The sequence below is a fragment of the Teleopsis dalmanni genome, chromosome 1 (genome assembly GCF_002237135.1).
Source record: "Teleopsis dalmanni isolate 2A chromosome 1, ASM223713v2, whole genome shotgun sequence".
Taxonomy (NCBI): domain Eukaryota; kingdom Metazoa; phylum Arthropoda; class Insecta; order Diptera; family Diopsidae; genus Teleopsis; species Teleopsis dalmanni.
Window position 1 is genome coordinate 162,791,252 of NC_051846.1, and position 19,787 is coordinate 162,811,038.

The 19,787-nt window shown below is 28.2% G+C and overlaps 1 protein-coding gene across 2 annotated transcripts in view; it reads left to right on the top strand.

Annotated features, from left to right (window-relative positions):
• LOC119669754 (potassium voltage-gated channel protein eag) overlaps positions 1 to 19,787 on the top strand; it is a 104,813-nt gene that overhangs the window by 41,281 nt on the left and 43,745 nt on the right. For both annotated transcript variants that reach the window (XM_038079768.1, XM_038079769.1), the window contains exon 3: positions 6,367 to 6,479. In XM_038079768.1, the coding sequence (XP_037935696.1) occupies positions 6,367 to 6,479 (113 nt within the window). The remainder of the gene's footprint in view (positions 1 to 6,366; positions 6,480 to 19,787) is intronic.

Consider the following 19,787-nt stretch of genomic DNA (forward strand, 5'->3'; position numbering starts at 1 on the left):
ACCGCAAAGCAATAATCAACAAAGGCATATGCACACTTACACACACGCATACACATACATGCATACAAACACACTCTTTAGAGACTTAAGGACTGAAGCACAATGCGAACGCAATTGCGTCTAAAAATAAATTTGAATCGCGTGCATTTGTAGAAAAACTGCACATAAGCATTTCGCTCAAGGATCGCTTGAAAGGATTCCATGTTATAAATTTTTTTTAAACAAGTGAATGTTTTTTATTTTTATTTTATATTGCATTTTAAATTTTTTATACTATTTTTATATTTTATTTGAAATTTTTTATATTAATTTTTCTTTTTATTAAAGTTTTTTATTTTTATTTTTATTTTGTGGTATTCAGTGTTATGTCCTGTTTTTACACACAGTTTCCTAAATATTTCCTTTGTTTCTCCTTGCATTTTTATCTGATGTTGGTAGCATTTCCTGCTTTATTTATATTGTGAATGTTGAATCTAATAGGATCCCAAATTGGATCGCTAGACGAGGAAGCGTCATATTTGTTCTTATTTTTTTTTTAAATACTTAAATAAATAATATTTTCATGCGAAGGATATTTTCGTTTTATGGTAGATAAGCAAATAATTTGTATATAAATATAGACGGAGTTTCTAATTTGTTAAACCATAAGCATTTATTTCTATAAATATTTTAAAATTTATTATTATAAAATATAGAGGGTTTCGAATAGCAAAGAAAGAAAGGACAACACAAAAAAATTTAGTTAATTTATTGAATTTTGGCTGACCATACAACGCTGTTTCAAGTATTGTCAAGTACTCATTATCAGTGATCTAATTTATAACCTATTTTCGATATACATAGAACTACAACTTGTTCGCTGCAACTACGACCTTTACTGAATTCTTCTCATATACCAGGCATATATAGATGCCTGGATTTTTGTTTAATTACATAAAGTATAAAATTCTCTAGTTACTTCAATATTTTGTTGAAGGGACTGAATAAAAGAACATAATAATAATTATTATGTACAGTTTAGTAAGCAGTATTTTCTGATTTCTGATAACGCTTATCCATACAAGTTAAATCCCTAAAATAACATAACGGCACTACGCCACTGTTTTACATTTTTGTGTCTTCAGAATGCGTACTTAGATATTGCGCATCAAAAATATCTCACGACGCCTATGCGCGTTCGTCTATGTAAACACATTCAGACTTAATGCCTATACTTCTTATGGCAACATTGTTGCAAAATGTTTTCTTTCCTAACTGCAAGTATCTTGCACAAAATATATCAAGTATCATTTTGAATACTTGATCGATGAGATGTCCATATACTATTGGATATTAATCTCGTCATCTGGCATTAAGGCGTCTATGTAAACACATTCAGCCTTAATGCCTATACTTCTTATGGCAACATTGTTGCAAAATGTTTTCTTTTCTAACTGCCAGTATCTTGCACAAAACATATCAAGTATCATTTTGAATACTTGCTCGATGAGATGTCCATATACTATTTGATATTAATCTCGTCATCTGGCATTAAGGCGTCTATGTAAACACATTCAGACATAATGCCTATACTTCTTATGGCAACATTGTTGCAAAATGTTTTCTTTCCTAACTGCCAGTATCTTGCACAAAACATATCAAGTATCATTTTGAATACTTGATCGATGAGATGTCCATATACTATTTGATATTAATCTCGTCATCTGGCTACTGACGCCAAAGCTAAAGACGCTTACGAGGCGCTTGAGAAAATAGAAGCTCCAGTCCTATAGGATGGAGATAAGAAGCTTCTAGAATATTCGTAGGAATTTTAGAAGTTGGAATACAATCCAATTGTAAAATTTCTGGAATGACTTCAATCATTCTTCTTAAAAACAAAAAGAGTCAGTCTTGAGCAATCATTAAACGTAATAAGTCTTTTAGCAATCATTAAAATAATAAGTTCTTAGCAAGCATTCGAAGTAAGGAGTAATCATTTGAAGTAATAAGTCTTTAGCAATTATACGGAATAAAATTAATAAGTCTTTAGCAATTATATGGAAAAAGTTGTACATAAAACATTTATATATTAAATAAAATTATGAAGTTTTTAAAAATAAAATTTATATATTAAATAAATTAATTTACACACTTCTTTGGAAAAACGAAAATTTATTTCTTTATTATTATTATTTTATTACACCTATTACTTTTATAGTAAAAACTAAAAATTAAATAATTTATTTAATATCTAAAACAAAATCAAAATTTATAATTTGAAGTTTCAAATGAAAAGTAAATATATAATATTTAAATATAATATTCCATTTGTTATTTTGAGTGCTGTTTGCATAGTTTTATTTGCTTAAATTTTGATAGTTGGAAATGTTTTACTACGAAAACTAAACAAACTTTATTGTGCAGAGTTAAGTGCACATAAATTTAAAATGTCGTAACTTTCTGAAATTTTTGCTTTTCTGACCAAAAACGATAATATTACTTGGAATCTTACCAATTGTTACTAAGCTATTTCAATTTACTTACTGATACACATAACCACACATAAATGTACCATATATGGGTGCCTCAAGTCATTTGGACTTGAATTTACAAACCAAACTTGAATTGATTCTTATTTATGGAAATTTAAATGATATCGTTTTTAGCCATTTAAAATATGCTACTGAAGTGCATATATTTGCATACTACATATATGTAGGTATAAATTACAATTATATACTAAAAACTATATATTTTGTATTTGAAATGCAGTACAATTATTAAGTATAAATTAAACAGTTTTGCCAAATTCACAATGCTAACATATTTTACATTCTTTACTGAATTCGACTTAAATATTTAATTTATATATATTTTACGTATTAAATAAATAGTGTGTCACTCATACGCCCTGTTGGGCTAACACTTGCATGTATGCCAAATATACGTGAGTGTATATTCTGATATTATTGTATATTTATATGTACAAAGTGTATTTTATGCAATTTAGTTTAACCCAAATAATGTCTTTTCCATTGTCACGTTTTATGTAAATTTAATATATGGACTCTGTTTCTAAAGTGGCAAAAATACTGTCAGCAGCTGTTGTCATTTTAATATATTTTATGATTGCAGTTTCATAAAAATTTCATACATTACTTTTCGTTTTCGTTTTAGTTTTATAGATGAAATAATAAAAGTTTCATATATTCTTTATAAGTTTAGAAATTTCATATTCAGTTCACTTGGATACGCGCTCGGAATGCGCGTTCTAAGACAACTTTCGTCTTTTATATTAAATTAAGCGTTGCACGAAGAAGAAAATCGAAAAGTATTTTCTTTGTCTTTATGCAATTTAGCGATATCATAAATTATTCAAAGTTTTAGTGAAAATTGCAAAAATGTTACTTTTGCATAAATTTTCGGTGAATCGAAATAGAAACAAACTTTTTTGTGTGCTTTAAAAAACTTTTCAATGCAATTTTTCTGAGTATCCTTTCTCTGAATTTCTGAATGCATTTCTGTATGCACAATCGACAACAAAACTTTTTTCGGATAATAAATAAATACAACTTTTTATGTTTCTAATAATTTTTTTAAAAATTCATGAAGTACTTAACTTTAGTTTTTAATTTTACAAACACAATTTTTTGTCTGATTTGTGTAAAAATGTAAAGCTTAGAATTATTTTCACTAAAAAATATATATATGAATGTACAGTTAATATTAATTATTACTTAATTTATATTATAAATATTAAGTTAATAATATTAGGTTAGGTTAGGTTACTGGGGCCGTCCGAAAACTCACTTACACCATGAGGTCTATTGTGATACACCTGTCCCTATAACCATTTGGTACTGGCCACAAAGAGCCATTGAGACGAGCTATGGAAATAGAATCTAGCTCTCTTAGTGAATTGAAAAAATGTGACCCTAAGTAGGAGAGTCTATGTTTTGCGAAAGCAGGACACTGTAGCAGAAGGTGTATTGGTGATTCCTAATCATCATTATCCATGCAATGGAGTCTACAATGTTAAGAGGTCCTGATATTGCGCCTTAATAATATTAACTAAGTCAATTTTAACAAAAAGCAATGAAATAAATTTTTATCAATTTAGACAAGTTTTTAAGAAATCAAAGTTTGATCAAATAATATTAAGAAGTTTCAATTTTTTAAAAAATGTTTTTACTTCTTTTTTGTCACCTTTCATGTATTCACCTCTTTATATTACATTAAGACTGAAAAGTTTTCGGAAATTCTCATTTAAAATTCGCGCGCTGTATATTTTTCGATATTTTAAGTTTATGTAGTTTGGCAGCACTGTCCTTAATTACTATGCCAAAAATGAGCTCGATCTGTCAGACAGTTCGTTTACGGCAGCTGTTGAAACCAGTTCACCTCAGTAGTGCGTTGCGAAATGTCTTCGACGGTCGTACGACCGTCCTGGAAGGCTTTGTACCACTCATAAACTTGAGTTTTCGATAAAACTGATTCCCCATAAGCCTTTTGTAGCATTCGCAACGATTCTGCACACGAAATTTCGTTCGAAACACAAAATTTGATGCAAACTCTTTGTTCAATATTTTTTTCCATTGTTTTTTTCGCAACGCCCTACTGAGGTGAACTGGTTTCAACAGCTGCCGTAAACGAACTGTCTGACAGATCGCGCTCATTTTTGGCATAGTAATTAAGGACAGTGCTGCCAAACTACATAAACTTAAAATATCGAAAAATATACAGCGCGCGAATTTTAAATGAGAATTTCCGAAAACTTTTCGGTCTTAATGTATACACATACACCATGCATCCCAGTTTCCTTTCCAAGAAATTCAGTTGGATCATATTTTTAGGTATATGACAGTCTTAGGCACGCTTAGCTTTATCTGTTGTGCTATTAAAATACGTGGCTTATCAAGTGTTATTTTAAACTTGGGAAATGGAAATAACATCAACATTATATCAAAATGGAAATAAGTCACAGTATACCATATATTATTTTTTGAGTGTTGACAGCATTTCACAGCGGTGTTATGTTTCGCTATAAATCATTAGAAAATAAGCTAATCATTTTGACTTGGTCATATATTATTCTAACTTATTCTGCAGTATATAAAATTCTGTTCTCTCTTCAAGTTTCTGATTGCATTAAAATCAGCATACATTTTTCAGTTGATCAAGCATACCGTAAGCGATCACTTTAAAGTGATCACAATAATGTTGTATTTAAATTAAATGATTAAATCAGGATATACTGGCATACGCGAAAATGAATATGCGAACAAACTAGCTAGGAAAGAAATGGCTACACCAAAGATGAAACCGGAACCTTTTTTTGGACTAGGACATAGTACGCTCCTTTCTCTCATAAAAATAAAGGAGAACCAGGGTCAATAAGATTACTGGGATAATATACTATCATCAACTCAATCCAAATCACTTATTGGTACCTAAAATAATAAGAGATACCAGGATTGTATGAACCTATCTAAAGAAAAACTTAGAATCATCACAGGAATCTCAACAGGAATCCTAACAGGGCAATGTAAACTAAAATACTACCTTACAAGACTGGGTGCACACATAATTGCAAACTATAAATTCTGTGAAGAGAATGATGAGTCGACCACACATGTGGTGTTAGGATTCCCATACGGAATAGGCTCCTTGATTCTTCGTCTAATGTTCAGGTTGACATCATTGTTTTTTATTACGACAGTGCAAAGGTAGATCGAATTTTTGAAAGATCCGAAAGTATAGTCGCAAACTAATAGCCCGGCGTTCGAGCGACTCTCATTTCTTCCAGAAGTTGACATATATTTCGTTTTGCCTTCATTCATCGTTAAACCCATTTTTGCGGATTCGTTTTCGATAGCAGCAAAGGCTAATATTTAACCTATTTACTTATTTTATGCATTATAATTAATTATAAAATATAAAATCTTATAACTAAAATAAAAAAAGGGAAACTAAATTTTATAAAGTGAATTAGAGATTTTTAAGTATTTATACAACAGAAGTACAGTTTTGATAGGTAAAATATTTGAATATATATTATTGCGAATAGAAGTAAAGCAGTTGTTAATTTAACATAGTTGTTCTCATTAACATGGAATACCAGTTAATTTCATTCGAATGTAGGATAAAAAAACATTTTAAAAAAATCTTCATTTAGTTGTATGTATACTCCCTTCAGTACTCGTAAAATTTGTTGAATTTTAATCATTAAACCCATCATTTGAATTTACACTTTGATGAATTCGACATTATTGAACTTGTCGAATGAAACTCACAATTTGCATGTGTAGTTGCAAAAGGTTCAATGTTTTTTGACAAAGATACTTTTAAAACAAAATAACTCTTTGTGGTATTTTTGTGTTATTGCAGATGCGGCTTTATGTACGGTGAACTGACAGACAAAGAGACAGTGGCGCGCCTGGAATACACACTGGAAAATCAGCAACAAGATCAATTCGAAATCTTACTCTACAAAAAGAACAGTGAGTAACCCACATAATCCAATACGTCCTTATAAAAGTAAAAAGCTAAAAAGTATGTGAGCTAAAATCCTGCCTTAAAAGATAATAACGGCGCCATTCGTTAAATTTTTATGTAATTTATATATATATATATATATATATGTAATAGATGTGTGGTAAAACTAAATAATTCGGTTGACGAGAAAACATAATTTACATATCAAAGTAGTTGAAATATGTAATGTTACGTATTTGCTAATGGTGCCTGCATATTTGACGCAAACGATGTCCTTTTACTTCATGTTGTCCAATAGTAATTTCTGTACACTTTAAAATGTTCAAATTAAAATCGCTTTATCAGTGACTTAGCACTTTACATGACTTAATTAAACTCGAGAGAGATAAAAGCTATGTGTGTGGCGAGATAATTATCCATGTATTCCCCAATTATTACATGTAACGTAAATACGGTAGATAGGAATTATTTTAGTTAGAATAGATACTTTTTTGTGAATTAGTTAATTTCCAATTAGAGACATGAAATTTCGTAATATGTAAAACGGTCAACACATATTGCGGATTGCATTCCAACCATTGGAATCATTACCCATCCTATGTGCATTTCATGATTATATTTGGTGATTGTGGGCGTTGATATGCACTTGTACTGTGTAAATTATATAGTAAAACTATGATGTTGCGTTTTGGTAAATGACGTCAAAAAAAGATAAATGAACATATTACACGCTTTAAAGCACGTAAGTAAATGCAAATCACCCATTTAACATGTTAACATGGCCTGGTATTCATTACAATTAATGCAATTACAGAAAATTATTTTAAATATTTTTTTTTTATTTTTTGACATGAAAATAAGTGATTTTTAATTAAAATTTATTATTTTTTGTACTATAAATATCATTAATTTATTTTAAAATTTAAATAATAAATTCAATGATAAAGAAATAAATATTTTTTACTTATACTTTCACACCTCATTAATAAATTTATTTTTAATGCATTTAAAAAAATGGTTTTTAAATGCATATAAATACCATTTGTTTTAAATTACTTAATTACCCTCCACTTGATAAATAAATTTTGTTTTAAAAATTTCTGTGAATTGTTAACAGTTCACACTCTTAAAAGTGGTAGAATCTAACCTCTGCGACAACACTCAAATATTTACACCTCCAATAATACCAGGTATGTAAACGTTTCTCAATTATTATTGATTCAAAAAAAAAAAAACAGACAGCACTTACAAAAATTATAGAATTTTAATTAAAATCTATATCGGTAATAACATATTTATGGTGTGACCGATTGGCATACAAAATCCATTGGAACCATAATATGAAAATGATATATAAATAATATATATAATAATATATATATTAAATATAGTATATATAATATGACACACAATACATTGAAAATATGAATGTATAAATATATAATATATATATAATAATATATAATATATATCTATAGATATAATATATATATCATATATTTATATTTTTTATTTTCAATATATTTTATATCATGTTATATATAATATATTTATAATATATATATATATATGTTGTGTGTGTGTGAATTGTATATAATACAATTATGTACATATATATTATATGTACATACACGAGCGTGTTGTATATTCCACAGATCCAATAAATCCAATAATACTGAAGAACCTATATATAGGAGACATAGTTAACAAAAATGTATATGTTTCTCATAATAATTAATTAGCAGGCTTATTGACCATTTAAATAGGAATAAAAAAAACTATAATTTATTATTTATATTTAAAAACAATTTTTATTTCATTAAAATATTTTTCCGATATATCGACTATCTTCGATAAACATCTCCAGTTTCCCTGAATTATTGGAAAAATATTTTAATAAAGTGTAGTTTTTTTATTTATATTTGAATGACCAATTAGCCTGCTAATAAATTATTATATAATATTCTTGATCACAAATAAAAGAATAAAATCTGTCTCTTATGTATACATTCAGCTATAGTCGATGATGAGCATGAGGAGAAAGTAGGAAGTTATGGTATATGAGTAAACTACTAGAAAATTCAAGTGGATTAGACAAAACTCAATATATTTTAATTACATTAGAAAGCATACTCCACCCGTGTCAAAATATAATCCCGGGTATATAATCTACCCGGGTGATAATACTTAAATTTGTATTAATTTTTTGGCTGACCATACACCTGTTTCGTGTATGGCCAAATATACATCATATGTGGTCTTTCAAAAATTCAGTTAATTAAAATAATAAAAAAAATATTTGTTATTGTAGTTCACTACTGTTCGAGACCACGGTATAAAATGCAATAGATTCTATTAACTAAAATAGTCATTGCTGTCATAAATGTCGTTAAAATGCAATGTAGTTGATTATGAAATATCTTGTTAGTGAGAAATTAATGAAATAAATCGGTTGAAAACTATTCTAAAAATGCAATACTATCTAAGACTCATGAAGTAAGCGCAAGTATTTCTGTTAATAAAATTATTCAACTACTTTCTATGTTAAAAATGTTAAATGCAATACAAGATGTAACAGAAATTAACTTTTAGTATTACTAATTTAAATAAGTCATCTTAAAAAAAAATAAGAATGTATAAGGATGTAACCAAAGCATAAATAATGTTAATTAACTTATCTCCTTTCTCTCTAATAATAATCATATTTTCTATTAAAAATGTGAACTGCATAAGACCAAATGGTAATCGAGTTCCATGCAGTAAACAGTCTATCACAGGTTGATAAATGAGATTTTTATGTTATCATTCACAATCCTAAAAATGTAGTGACATAAATTTCACATCGAACAAATTCATATGTAATAAAATTTTATCTGAAATAATTTCAAGTCAATTAATCAATAACTATCATAATTTTGTATCAATATGACAACTTCATTGCATCCAATGAAAAATATGGCTTCATATAATCCTTTCGAAATAAACATCAATAGGGCATAGCATATTTTGATTATAGAGTTAATCAGGTGAACTGACATGATTATATCCTGTTGCATTTGAAATTGCCATCGCAATTGCACATCAACTGATTTGCAATGTTTATGGCGTTCATTCAGTTAGTGTCTACAAATTTATCCATCCTTGTATACACAACTGTCTGTATGGGTGCAGTATTCCATGCATTAAGGCCAAAACTGTATCTTTATTTGTGTATAAACAAATTACAAACTCAAATACGATTGCCATTAAATTTTCCTACGCTTGCATGGAGTCGCGCAATGAATTGTTTTATCAGAAGCCATCGTAGAACGAAACTGACGTTTTATGACTTTATCATTCCGGTGCACCTCACTTGCATACTTACATCCAAATGTACCGGTAACGACATTGCTGTGATATGCACATACCGTGACACCTGTGCGTCATCCACCCGAGTCCAACTGTTTGCGTCATTTTACTACAGAAACATAATCTGTATTTTGCAACTGATGCATTAAAAAGGGCTTAAATGCAATGCGAAGGAAAGTATCAAACGTAAAAAGGATTTTCTATGCAATAAATTTTGAAAACATACTACTGAGATTTTTTCCTGGGATTTAGTTTCACTTTTTTCATAGTTCGTTACGTTTTACAATTGTTTTGTATCACAATGTCACAAACATTGTGCTAAATATTAGTTTCTTTCCTAAGCACCCTACATTAAAATTGAAAAGCCTTTCGCTTCATTTGATTTTTAATAGAAATTAATTGTTATGAGTGTATCATAAGTTGAAGTTTTCATTTGAATACTAGCGCAATACACAAAATAACATAAATAGTTAATCTTTATTTGATTTTGTAATCATCTGAAAAAATGACTGTATTAAATTTATCTAGACTATAAAGAACCGGCACATACAGAAATATATGAGTGATATAGCCAGTAGAAGGAAGAGATAAAAAACTGTTTACTAATAAAGCCGAAATACATTTTTCTACAAAATATAATACATCACCGATCATAGATATATAAGGCCATAGTAGGTATAAACGAACAACGATTGAACAACGATTCTTTTAAAGAAGAATTTTAGGAATGTGCACTACATACCATTTAGATGAAATATAAAATTTGCGCATTTAATGGGATCTTGTTCAATACTTGAGTAATGAAGTTTTTGGCAAATGCTCATGGATGTTTAAGGCCGGAACAAATATGATCGAAATAGCAATAGTTTTAAGTTGATTTGATTTCTTATTTGTTTTTGTTTATTTTTTTTGTGGTAGATAGAAAGCATCATCCATCAGCCACAGTGTGAGACACTAACCCACTAAAAACACCTCTTAGGAATGAATGAAAAAGATTTCTACGGCAATGTGGAAACTTTATTCTAGAAATCGAGGTGAGAGATATGACCTAAGAGACTAGGAGATATGACCAGTACCTACGAGACTAGGTATATCTAACCCAGAAAGTGTTCATCTATGCCAGAAAGCATAGGCATGACGTAGATGGATTGGCAATAGGTGAAGGGACAGGGTTATAGTGAAAATGCGGGAAGTGGGCTAGCAATAAACTGTATGACTAGAGTCTCGAAAACTACCGTTGTAGACAGGGATAATGTTGGCATTAAAGTCCCTCTAATCGAAGTATAGGATAAGATAATAGGCGTTACAAGGTTTGAACGAGGTTCTAGGGATGTCAACGGGGACGGTGGTAGGGATGGAGATATCGGAAGGGGGGTTGTGCAACCGGGCGAGTGACAGTAGATACTTGGCGATGAGAGTGACTTTAGCTGTGTCATGAAGGATGCTGTTAGAGAAGTGCTTGTCGTCAGGCTTGTGCCTGTAGTATGTGGAATCCAATAAGTGTCTACGCTCGAAGAGACAAATTCTTCCCATCTTCTTATTCGAATTCAAATTTTATATAGAATGAATATTGACTGAAATGTGCTTAAACATTTTTTCAAAAATTCTTTAAAGTACGAAAATTGTTTAATTTTTCAGTTTGATTTTTAGTTTTGAATATTTTTTTTGTTTGCTAACTTAAATTCATTTCATTTTTAACTCAAATTTTATTAATTGGCAATCTATATTTTCATTTTTTAATTTGTTTCTCTCATTTTAATCCATTTTTCTATAATATTATTTATAATTAGTTTTACTGTAATATGTATTGTAGTTTACATTCATTATTATACACATCCAACTGACGACTGAAACCATGCCGAATATTTATTAATTGTTTTCTTTTATAAAAATTTAAATATATAATATTCAATATTAACCAATGTATGTAATTTTCATTTAAATTCTTTACAAAAGAAAGATTTGAGCAGTTTAGTCAGTTGATTTTGCTTTGGTTTCGCTAATGAAAGGTGCTGAACAATCATAGGTATGATGACAGCAACAATTAACTAAAGATATACGCGTAGGAATTATCAGTAGTCAAGACAGTAGGAAAAGTGAAGAGCTGAAAAAAGAGGAAAACATTGATCTCCTCTCGAGTTTAAGTTAACTTTAGTTAACTTTGTTACGAATACGTTTAAAATGCTTGAAAACTTAAAAATATACATAGTTAGAGAAAGTCTCAGGAATAGGGTTTCAAGCATTTCGGAGATTCACAAAAAGTGTTGACATCCTACATAATGCCTACGGCATATCTGCAAAAGGAACTGCAACAGTATGGTCATTGCTAGTGACTTATAGATCTATTTGTGACCCATAAATACCCAATAAATAGCCAATAAGATAACAACTAAGTAACTAATCTATGATTTATTTTTTACTTCAAATATAATTGAAGAAAATTCACCTCCAAATAGGGAATATTCTGACAAATCAGTAATTATAGTATTTTTAGTGCTTATTAGAAAAATAATTGGTTAATTAAACTACATAATTTTGGATTTGTGTTTTAGAAATAATTTTTATCAATAGTATTGCACCGCTTTTCGTAGTTATGCATGTCCATTTTATTTAGAAAAGTGGTGCACTGACGTAATCGTTTATAAGTGCACAATCCTCTTTTGCAATTTTGGACACTTTATTACGATTTATGCATTTAAATATGAAATAAATCGTGAAATTCGTTGCGCAAAATTGTTGCAACAGCAGCGAAAATGTGCAAAAATTTTATTCCCAAATGCATGAGCAGAAAATGGATTACCCAGAGTTAGGACATGGAACGGAATGAATGGCATGAATGGAAAAATGCGAAATATTGTAAACTCTATTGCAAGCTGGTTTGTATCCATGTAACGGTATTTCAAAATAAATTTGTATTTGTGTTTATTTATCCATGAAGTTAGAATCTATTGCCTTATAAATGAAACAAAGTTATATATTGCTGGACTTTTACTTTGACTAAGACGCATTGAGTTCAGGGAATTCTTCTGAAACTTAATCCTGATTGAAAAATCAAAGCATGTTTATTAGCATTAGTTTTTAAAAACAAAATTTTATTAAAAACTTTGTTAGTTATTTAAATCTCAAATAGGGATTATATGATTCAAAGTTATTAACGTTAACATAATATTAATATAAAATCAAAAATCTGTGATTAATATGTGTGGTAATATCTTCATAACAATTTTGAAAACATTACTAGTAAAACACTTCCAACGTAAGTCGTATTCACATCTCCTCAAACCTGCTTTGAACGACATTAAACACCTTACTACAGTATTTCATATAAATCTAGTCTATTTATTATCGATCAACAATCAGCGGTCCACGAATATTCTCTTTACGGTAACATTCTTATCCATATTTGTAAAACATATTGAATATATTTTCTGTAGAACGTTTACGATTTACAATCACTTAATTGGAAAATAAAATTAAGATTCTTTGTCTTGAAAAGAAACAACAACTCAATTATAAACTACAATAATATTAAATAATATATAAATTTATTAAAAAATTCAAAAGTCTTAAATGTTTCTCTTAATGATTTGTATTAAAATACATTAGACCATACTGAAAACTATATACAAACTCGTAGCCAGAAATTTGCTTCTGTAGTACTTTTAAAAAATATCAGTACCTAAAAAAATTATAATTTATTAAATACTTATGATACATTTGTAATAAAAATACATATATATATAAATATAGTCATTCAGTTGATTGTTTTCAGTTGAGCTTCAGCCCAGAAGGTTCCTCTCGGCTGCCTCTTGATATACACACACTACATAGTTTATAATTATGTATATAAGACAAATATATATCATCACCATCAGCATTAATATCAAAACTATTCAGCTATTCATTATTAGCACTAATGAGCTAACATAAATAGATAACTTGTGGACTAATAGACGTTTGTTTTAAAACATTCTTTTATTCTTCTTCGTTTTTTGCCTTTGCTTTCTTGATGTTGATATTCATCTCTCTAAGAACATGCTGCACACTTTTGTCCAACCTTTTTTTTTCGGTATTCCTCATTTCGTTATATTGTTTTAGATTCACCCTTCCAATTTATGTAATGGTATCCTTTCATTAGACATCTGACATACGTATAACATGTCCAATTCGCTCAAAGCATTACTTTTTTATATTCCCCATAAGTCTAGCACCTTCTTTTAGTTGTTTAATGTTATGTGTAGTTATATACCTATATCAGTGTTTTGTACCAGCCTAAATATTTTCAATATAATTTTTCTATCATTTATATATTAGATAAATATAACATATATATGATCGTAACTACAGTTCTGATCTATAGTTATAATCATGACTATAGTTATGATCTATAGTTATAATCATAACTACAGTTTTGATCTACATATAGTTATAAGCTATAGTTGTGAGCTATAGTTAAAATCATAACTATATAACTCTATTCTTATCTATACTATATAATTATAACTATGGATCAGAATTAGAATGATAGCTCTGATCCACAGTTATAATCACAACTATAGTTATCAGCACAACTATAGTTATATTATAAATAAATAAATATAAATATATTATGTGCTTTATTGATATTAGGTTGTGTATATTTCACATTTCTAATTATTTCTAACATTTCATAGTCACTTCTTTGATCGATCAGTGAAGCAAAAAATATAGCGCATTATACATCTCATGATATATACTTTAAATGAAATAATAGTTTCGATATTACGATACGTGGTTATTAATTTATTTAAAATTAAGGATTGATTTGGAATCAGAGCTTTTATTTTATATATATTACATATAAATATATATATAATAAATAAATAAATGTATATATTATATGCAATTACGAATTTAATGATTAATTAATAATTGATTATTTATTAAATTATCTATGATTTAATATTCTAAGACATAAGTTCACCATTAATTCATCAATAAATACTTAGAATCCTCAAATTTTAAGAGCCTGAAATAACTCCATGTATTTATGATATAGTAGAACCACATATTTATTGAATCTCATTAATGCATATGAATGTCTAATTAAATTATAAATTATTTTCATACATAAATATTTTCATTTAATATATTTATAGTATTTGCATATGTGTTTAATCGAGTTATAAGATTAGTTTAATTAATTTATAGTAAAATTAAAATGTTAAAATTCTCATAAGCAGGTAAGTAAATATAGTATAGTAAACTAATTTTCTTAAAGTGATTTTACTTGTATGTAAATGTATTTTTGTATGTATTTTTAATTTTTTTGTTTATATTTTTAAAATAAATTATTGTACAAAAAAAAAGTTAAAGCTGAAAGCTATGTAGTTATTAAAAATCAAAACATTTTGCAACCCATGCAATATTAATTTAAATCAATAAAAATTTTAATGCACCTATTTGCCAATAAATATAATATGCATTTAGTAATAGTATATAAAAAGTAAATGCCTATCCTTATGCTTAACAAAGCTTAAAAGCTTCTAGTTCTATATGAATCCACATGAGCTAAGTAGAAAGTTATCTATGAGTTTGTGCATTTCAAAAAATTGCCGAGTAGTAACAGAAAACCGCACTCCCACTTCATAGGAAGTTTGCGTTTTCGATGCACTTTCATACTCATTATTGTATTCAGGTTAATGGATCGCATTACTAATTGCTGCAATTATGGGTTAATTAAGAACTCCAACCAACCGAGCAACCATGATTTTCCCTACAATTTGTTTTATTTTTGTTCGTTTAAGTGTTTTGTTTTTGAAAATATCATATTAAATTTCAGATACGCAGTGTGGATGTGCGCTTTCACCATACGGGCCCGTAACACCAGGTACTGTCAAATGAATAAAAGAAATTATTTTGAATGAACGTACTTAAGCTTAAGTATTTAAATACCAAGCTTAACTTAGAAAGCTACAAGTGTTTAAATTTCTGTATTTTAGTAATTTTATTTTATTTGTTTATTTGAAGCTCTGAAGCTCTGATGCTATTAACTTTGAGTCCATTTTGACCCCATTTGACACATTAAAATGCGCTCGACATACTCGTATGGTAAAGAACATTCAAAGAAACTTTTTTATTAGAGACAACAACGGGTGTTAACTTAGTTTGGTTTAAGTGTGCATTTGAGACGCTTTTATGTTTTTGCTTCTAAGACTTTTCATATTTCATTACAAAAATTTTTCATCTATTTTTCATAAAACATTCCTAAGATATTTCAATTCTATACAACACAACTACAAACTTTTAGATTTTGCTTATTTCGTGTGCACTAAACGTGACCCTCCTTATTTTTGCCCAGACATCGTAGTTTTTCTTAGAAAATATTTGTTTCGCGTTTATATTAAGGCAAGTGTACTTAAGTATCTGAAAGTCACAAGTACGCATATTTCGCGTATTTCTTGGTGCGGGGTACTTTTTTGCACTTCACTGTATCTTATGAATGGCTTGAGTTTGTGTTTCAGCCTTAAGTCTTCATACTCGTATGCTTTAAATGTTAACTATCTTTTTGCTCGCTAGAGTGTCGTCTTCTATGAAATATTACAAAAACTTTCGATTGTAGTAATAATAAAAACTTTTAATTATTAAATTTTAATTTATGAAATACAAGTACTCTTTTGAGATTTTCGTTTGAATAATTATTATTAAAAATAAAATTTTAGTTTTGTTATTCATGAGCATAACTTAATAATGTCTAGAACAATTAGCGAGTTATACAAAAATCTACAAAACAGAGACTATAAATAAATAAAAAATATACAAAATATTTACACAGAAGGTTTAACGCTGTAATACAGTGGTTCCTAGCCTTTTTTCTTGACCAAGAACCACTAAGATATTTTTGTTTTAAGTAGGGACCACACCACGTTTAAAAATTATAAACTGTATGACTATTTTAATACGCCTTATACAACCCTGGTATTATGTAAAATGCTTTCTATAAGCGGATAGGTACATTATATACATTATAAAATACGTATATATTTACTTTGAAACTTGTAAATAACTTGGAACTTGTTTTCTAATAAGTGAGGTCGCAATGGACAAACTACAAGCTATATATCCATACCTGTTAAATTTGATGCACGGACCATATAATAACATCTCGCGGACCACCGGTGGGGAACCACTGCTGTAATATATGAGATGTTATGTATGAAAGTTTCAAGTACACGTCAGAGCTATTAGTAATTTCAACGAGATACATAGATTAGACAATATTTACGTGAAGACCCAGTTTAGTTGGCTGCAAATAAAACGAAAAAAAAATAAATTTGATTTCATAAGTTTAATTTTTAACAATTTTTATATTTTCAAAGCAATTTTCATTGATTTCTATACATTTTTGAAGCTTCAGTTTCTAAAACAGTACTTTTAAGAGAATTTTTCTTGGCTTTGCTGAAAACTTTTTCTCTTTAAAAAATGTTTATATTTTTGGAAAATACCATAAACGACGTGGTACTTGGTTTGTGAAATTATCTCAGGCATCTTCTTTATCCCTGGGAGTGCAATAAAATTTTCCATATTTTACTAAAGGGAGCTTACGTGATGCAAATATTATCGCCACAGTATCTTTTTCTCAAGATTTCTTAAGACATTTTAAAAAAACCTGATCAATATTTCGAGAATTCACTTTAACAAATTTTCTTCTATTGAAATAAATTGACATTATTACTTTTTCTTCTGACTTCTATTGCCAGGTCCTCACGAATGTTCTAGTAACATCTGTGCTCCAAACCATCCACTGTTGTTTGTGTTTTTGGGTCGACTAGTGAAACCAAGCTTAATCACTTGTTATAATTTTATTAAAGGTCCTGGATCACACAGGATCGTTTGAGTTTTTGAGAAAAATTTGAGCAAATGCACAAGCGCCTCTTGTGGAGCTTCCGTTGTGATCCGAGGAAACTATTGTGCTTATTTCTTCGTAAATCCAAGATGATTGCTTAATATTCAAGGTACATCCATGGTATTCAAGTGCAGTTCATTAGCAATTATATGCTGTGTTTGTCGTTGATTTTTAAAAATAACCATTTATATTATTAAATAAGATGTCTACATAATTAAATCAAATCAATTTTTATTGTGAAACATTAGGTCACAAATTTTTAAATTAAGTCACGTGTAAAGTCTTAAATACCTTTTAGATTGCTATAATGATATTATGAAGTACATAGTTATAATGGGTTTACATTATTATAAAATATTTTATGTAAAACATATTCCTATTCAGTATATCACCTACTTTAAGGTATAGGTTCCTTAATATCGACAAATTCTACCAGTAAATCACTTGTAGCCAATATGTTCAGATATGTTGAGATATACCCATTTTTTCAGAAAGAGCTCCAGAACCGTTAATATGAGCTTTTAAATTTACTTGAAGTACTTGTTTACTTCATTATAACTAACATCAAATAGTATATCTAATATTTTTTTTATTTTAATTAAATATTTTCAAATAGTCCAGGGCTTGTGGTGATAAAGCTTTTTTGAAATAGCTGGAGTTTCTAAATTTCGGGTTTTTAATGGAAATTTTGTGTAACTGCAGTACATTTTTTTCTACTATCACATAAATCTTGATTCAAGTTGGTTTAAGTGGTATTTAAACGATTCTTACATTAAAATCAATTAAACCGATCAATCAGTTGTTTTTATATAATATAATATAAAAAACTAAGCAAATGAGAATTATAATTTAGTTTATTAATAACACATTTATATCTCACCTAATATGCACATTATATTTATTAATATAAGTTCTTACTGACATGTAATAAACGTTTATAGTAAATCTTCTTGTATTTAAAATTTTTGTCTTATATCATATTTTTATTAAATATTCACAATAATTGGTATAAGAATTAATGAAAAAAAAAAACTATTTTAAAGGAATATTATCTGAAGTCAAACAGCAGCTAGATACTCGTAGTATTCTTAATGGTTGAACATTGCAGAGAGATTCATTAATTTGTATTGTATACAGAATCAAGAAACTTAAGATATTGAATACAAAATAACATATTAATAATGTATTACACTACATATAAATAGAGCAATTTCTCATTATACATAAATATGTATATATTTTCCACAGTCCTTTTTTTATGAGGTATAATGCATATGAAATAGATTGTTAATAATGTATTAGAGCTTGTTGAGCTCCTGAATAATATGGAAGTCTATTTGTAATAGATAATCTGTTCATATAATGTATATTTAATCCAGTTTAAAAATATTGACAGTATCTTTAGTCTTGTTTTAATTACAATTCTCATACAGTTCAAAACAATTTTAATGTAAATGTCAACAGAATTCAAATTTAAATCGAATAGTTATTTTAATACAAGAATTTATTTGTGAAGTTTAACGTTTTACATAAAATGCCCCGTCAATAAATAATCTACAATATTAATCTTTTATGCTGCGTATAAGTAGGGCAGTTTTTCTCGAGTATGTTATACTTCTATGATCTTGAAAAATTTGAAAATAACAAATGATGAGGAACAAATATTTTTTTTTTAAAACAATCTGTTTACATAATGTATAAGTCAGTCAAATCAAATCTGCTACTTAGTAATGACAAGACCAATAAGTCTTAAGTTGGCGACTTAAAGTTGGTATTCCTATTTTCTTATTTAACTCATCGTTGGCCAATTCTTGTATAGATAGGCACATTTATTAAAAGAATTGTTTTAAAAGCTAAAGACGACCATATGTTCGTTTATACCATACTAATAAGAATAGTGTGCTACCCACAGAAATGTTAATATGCATCACTAAATTGCCATCGTAGTATTTATATAGCTCCTAAATCACTTAAGATATTTTTATGAACCGACTAAAAATGAAGGATATATAAGATAAGAAATTACTTATAAAAATAAATCAATATTAATTGATTTTAATTGTCATTAAAGTAAAGTACT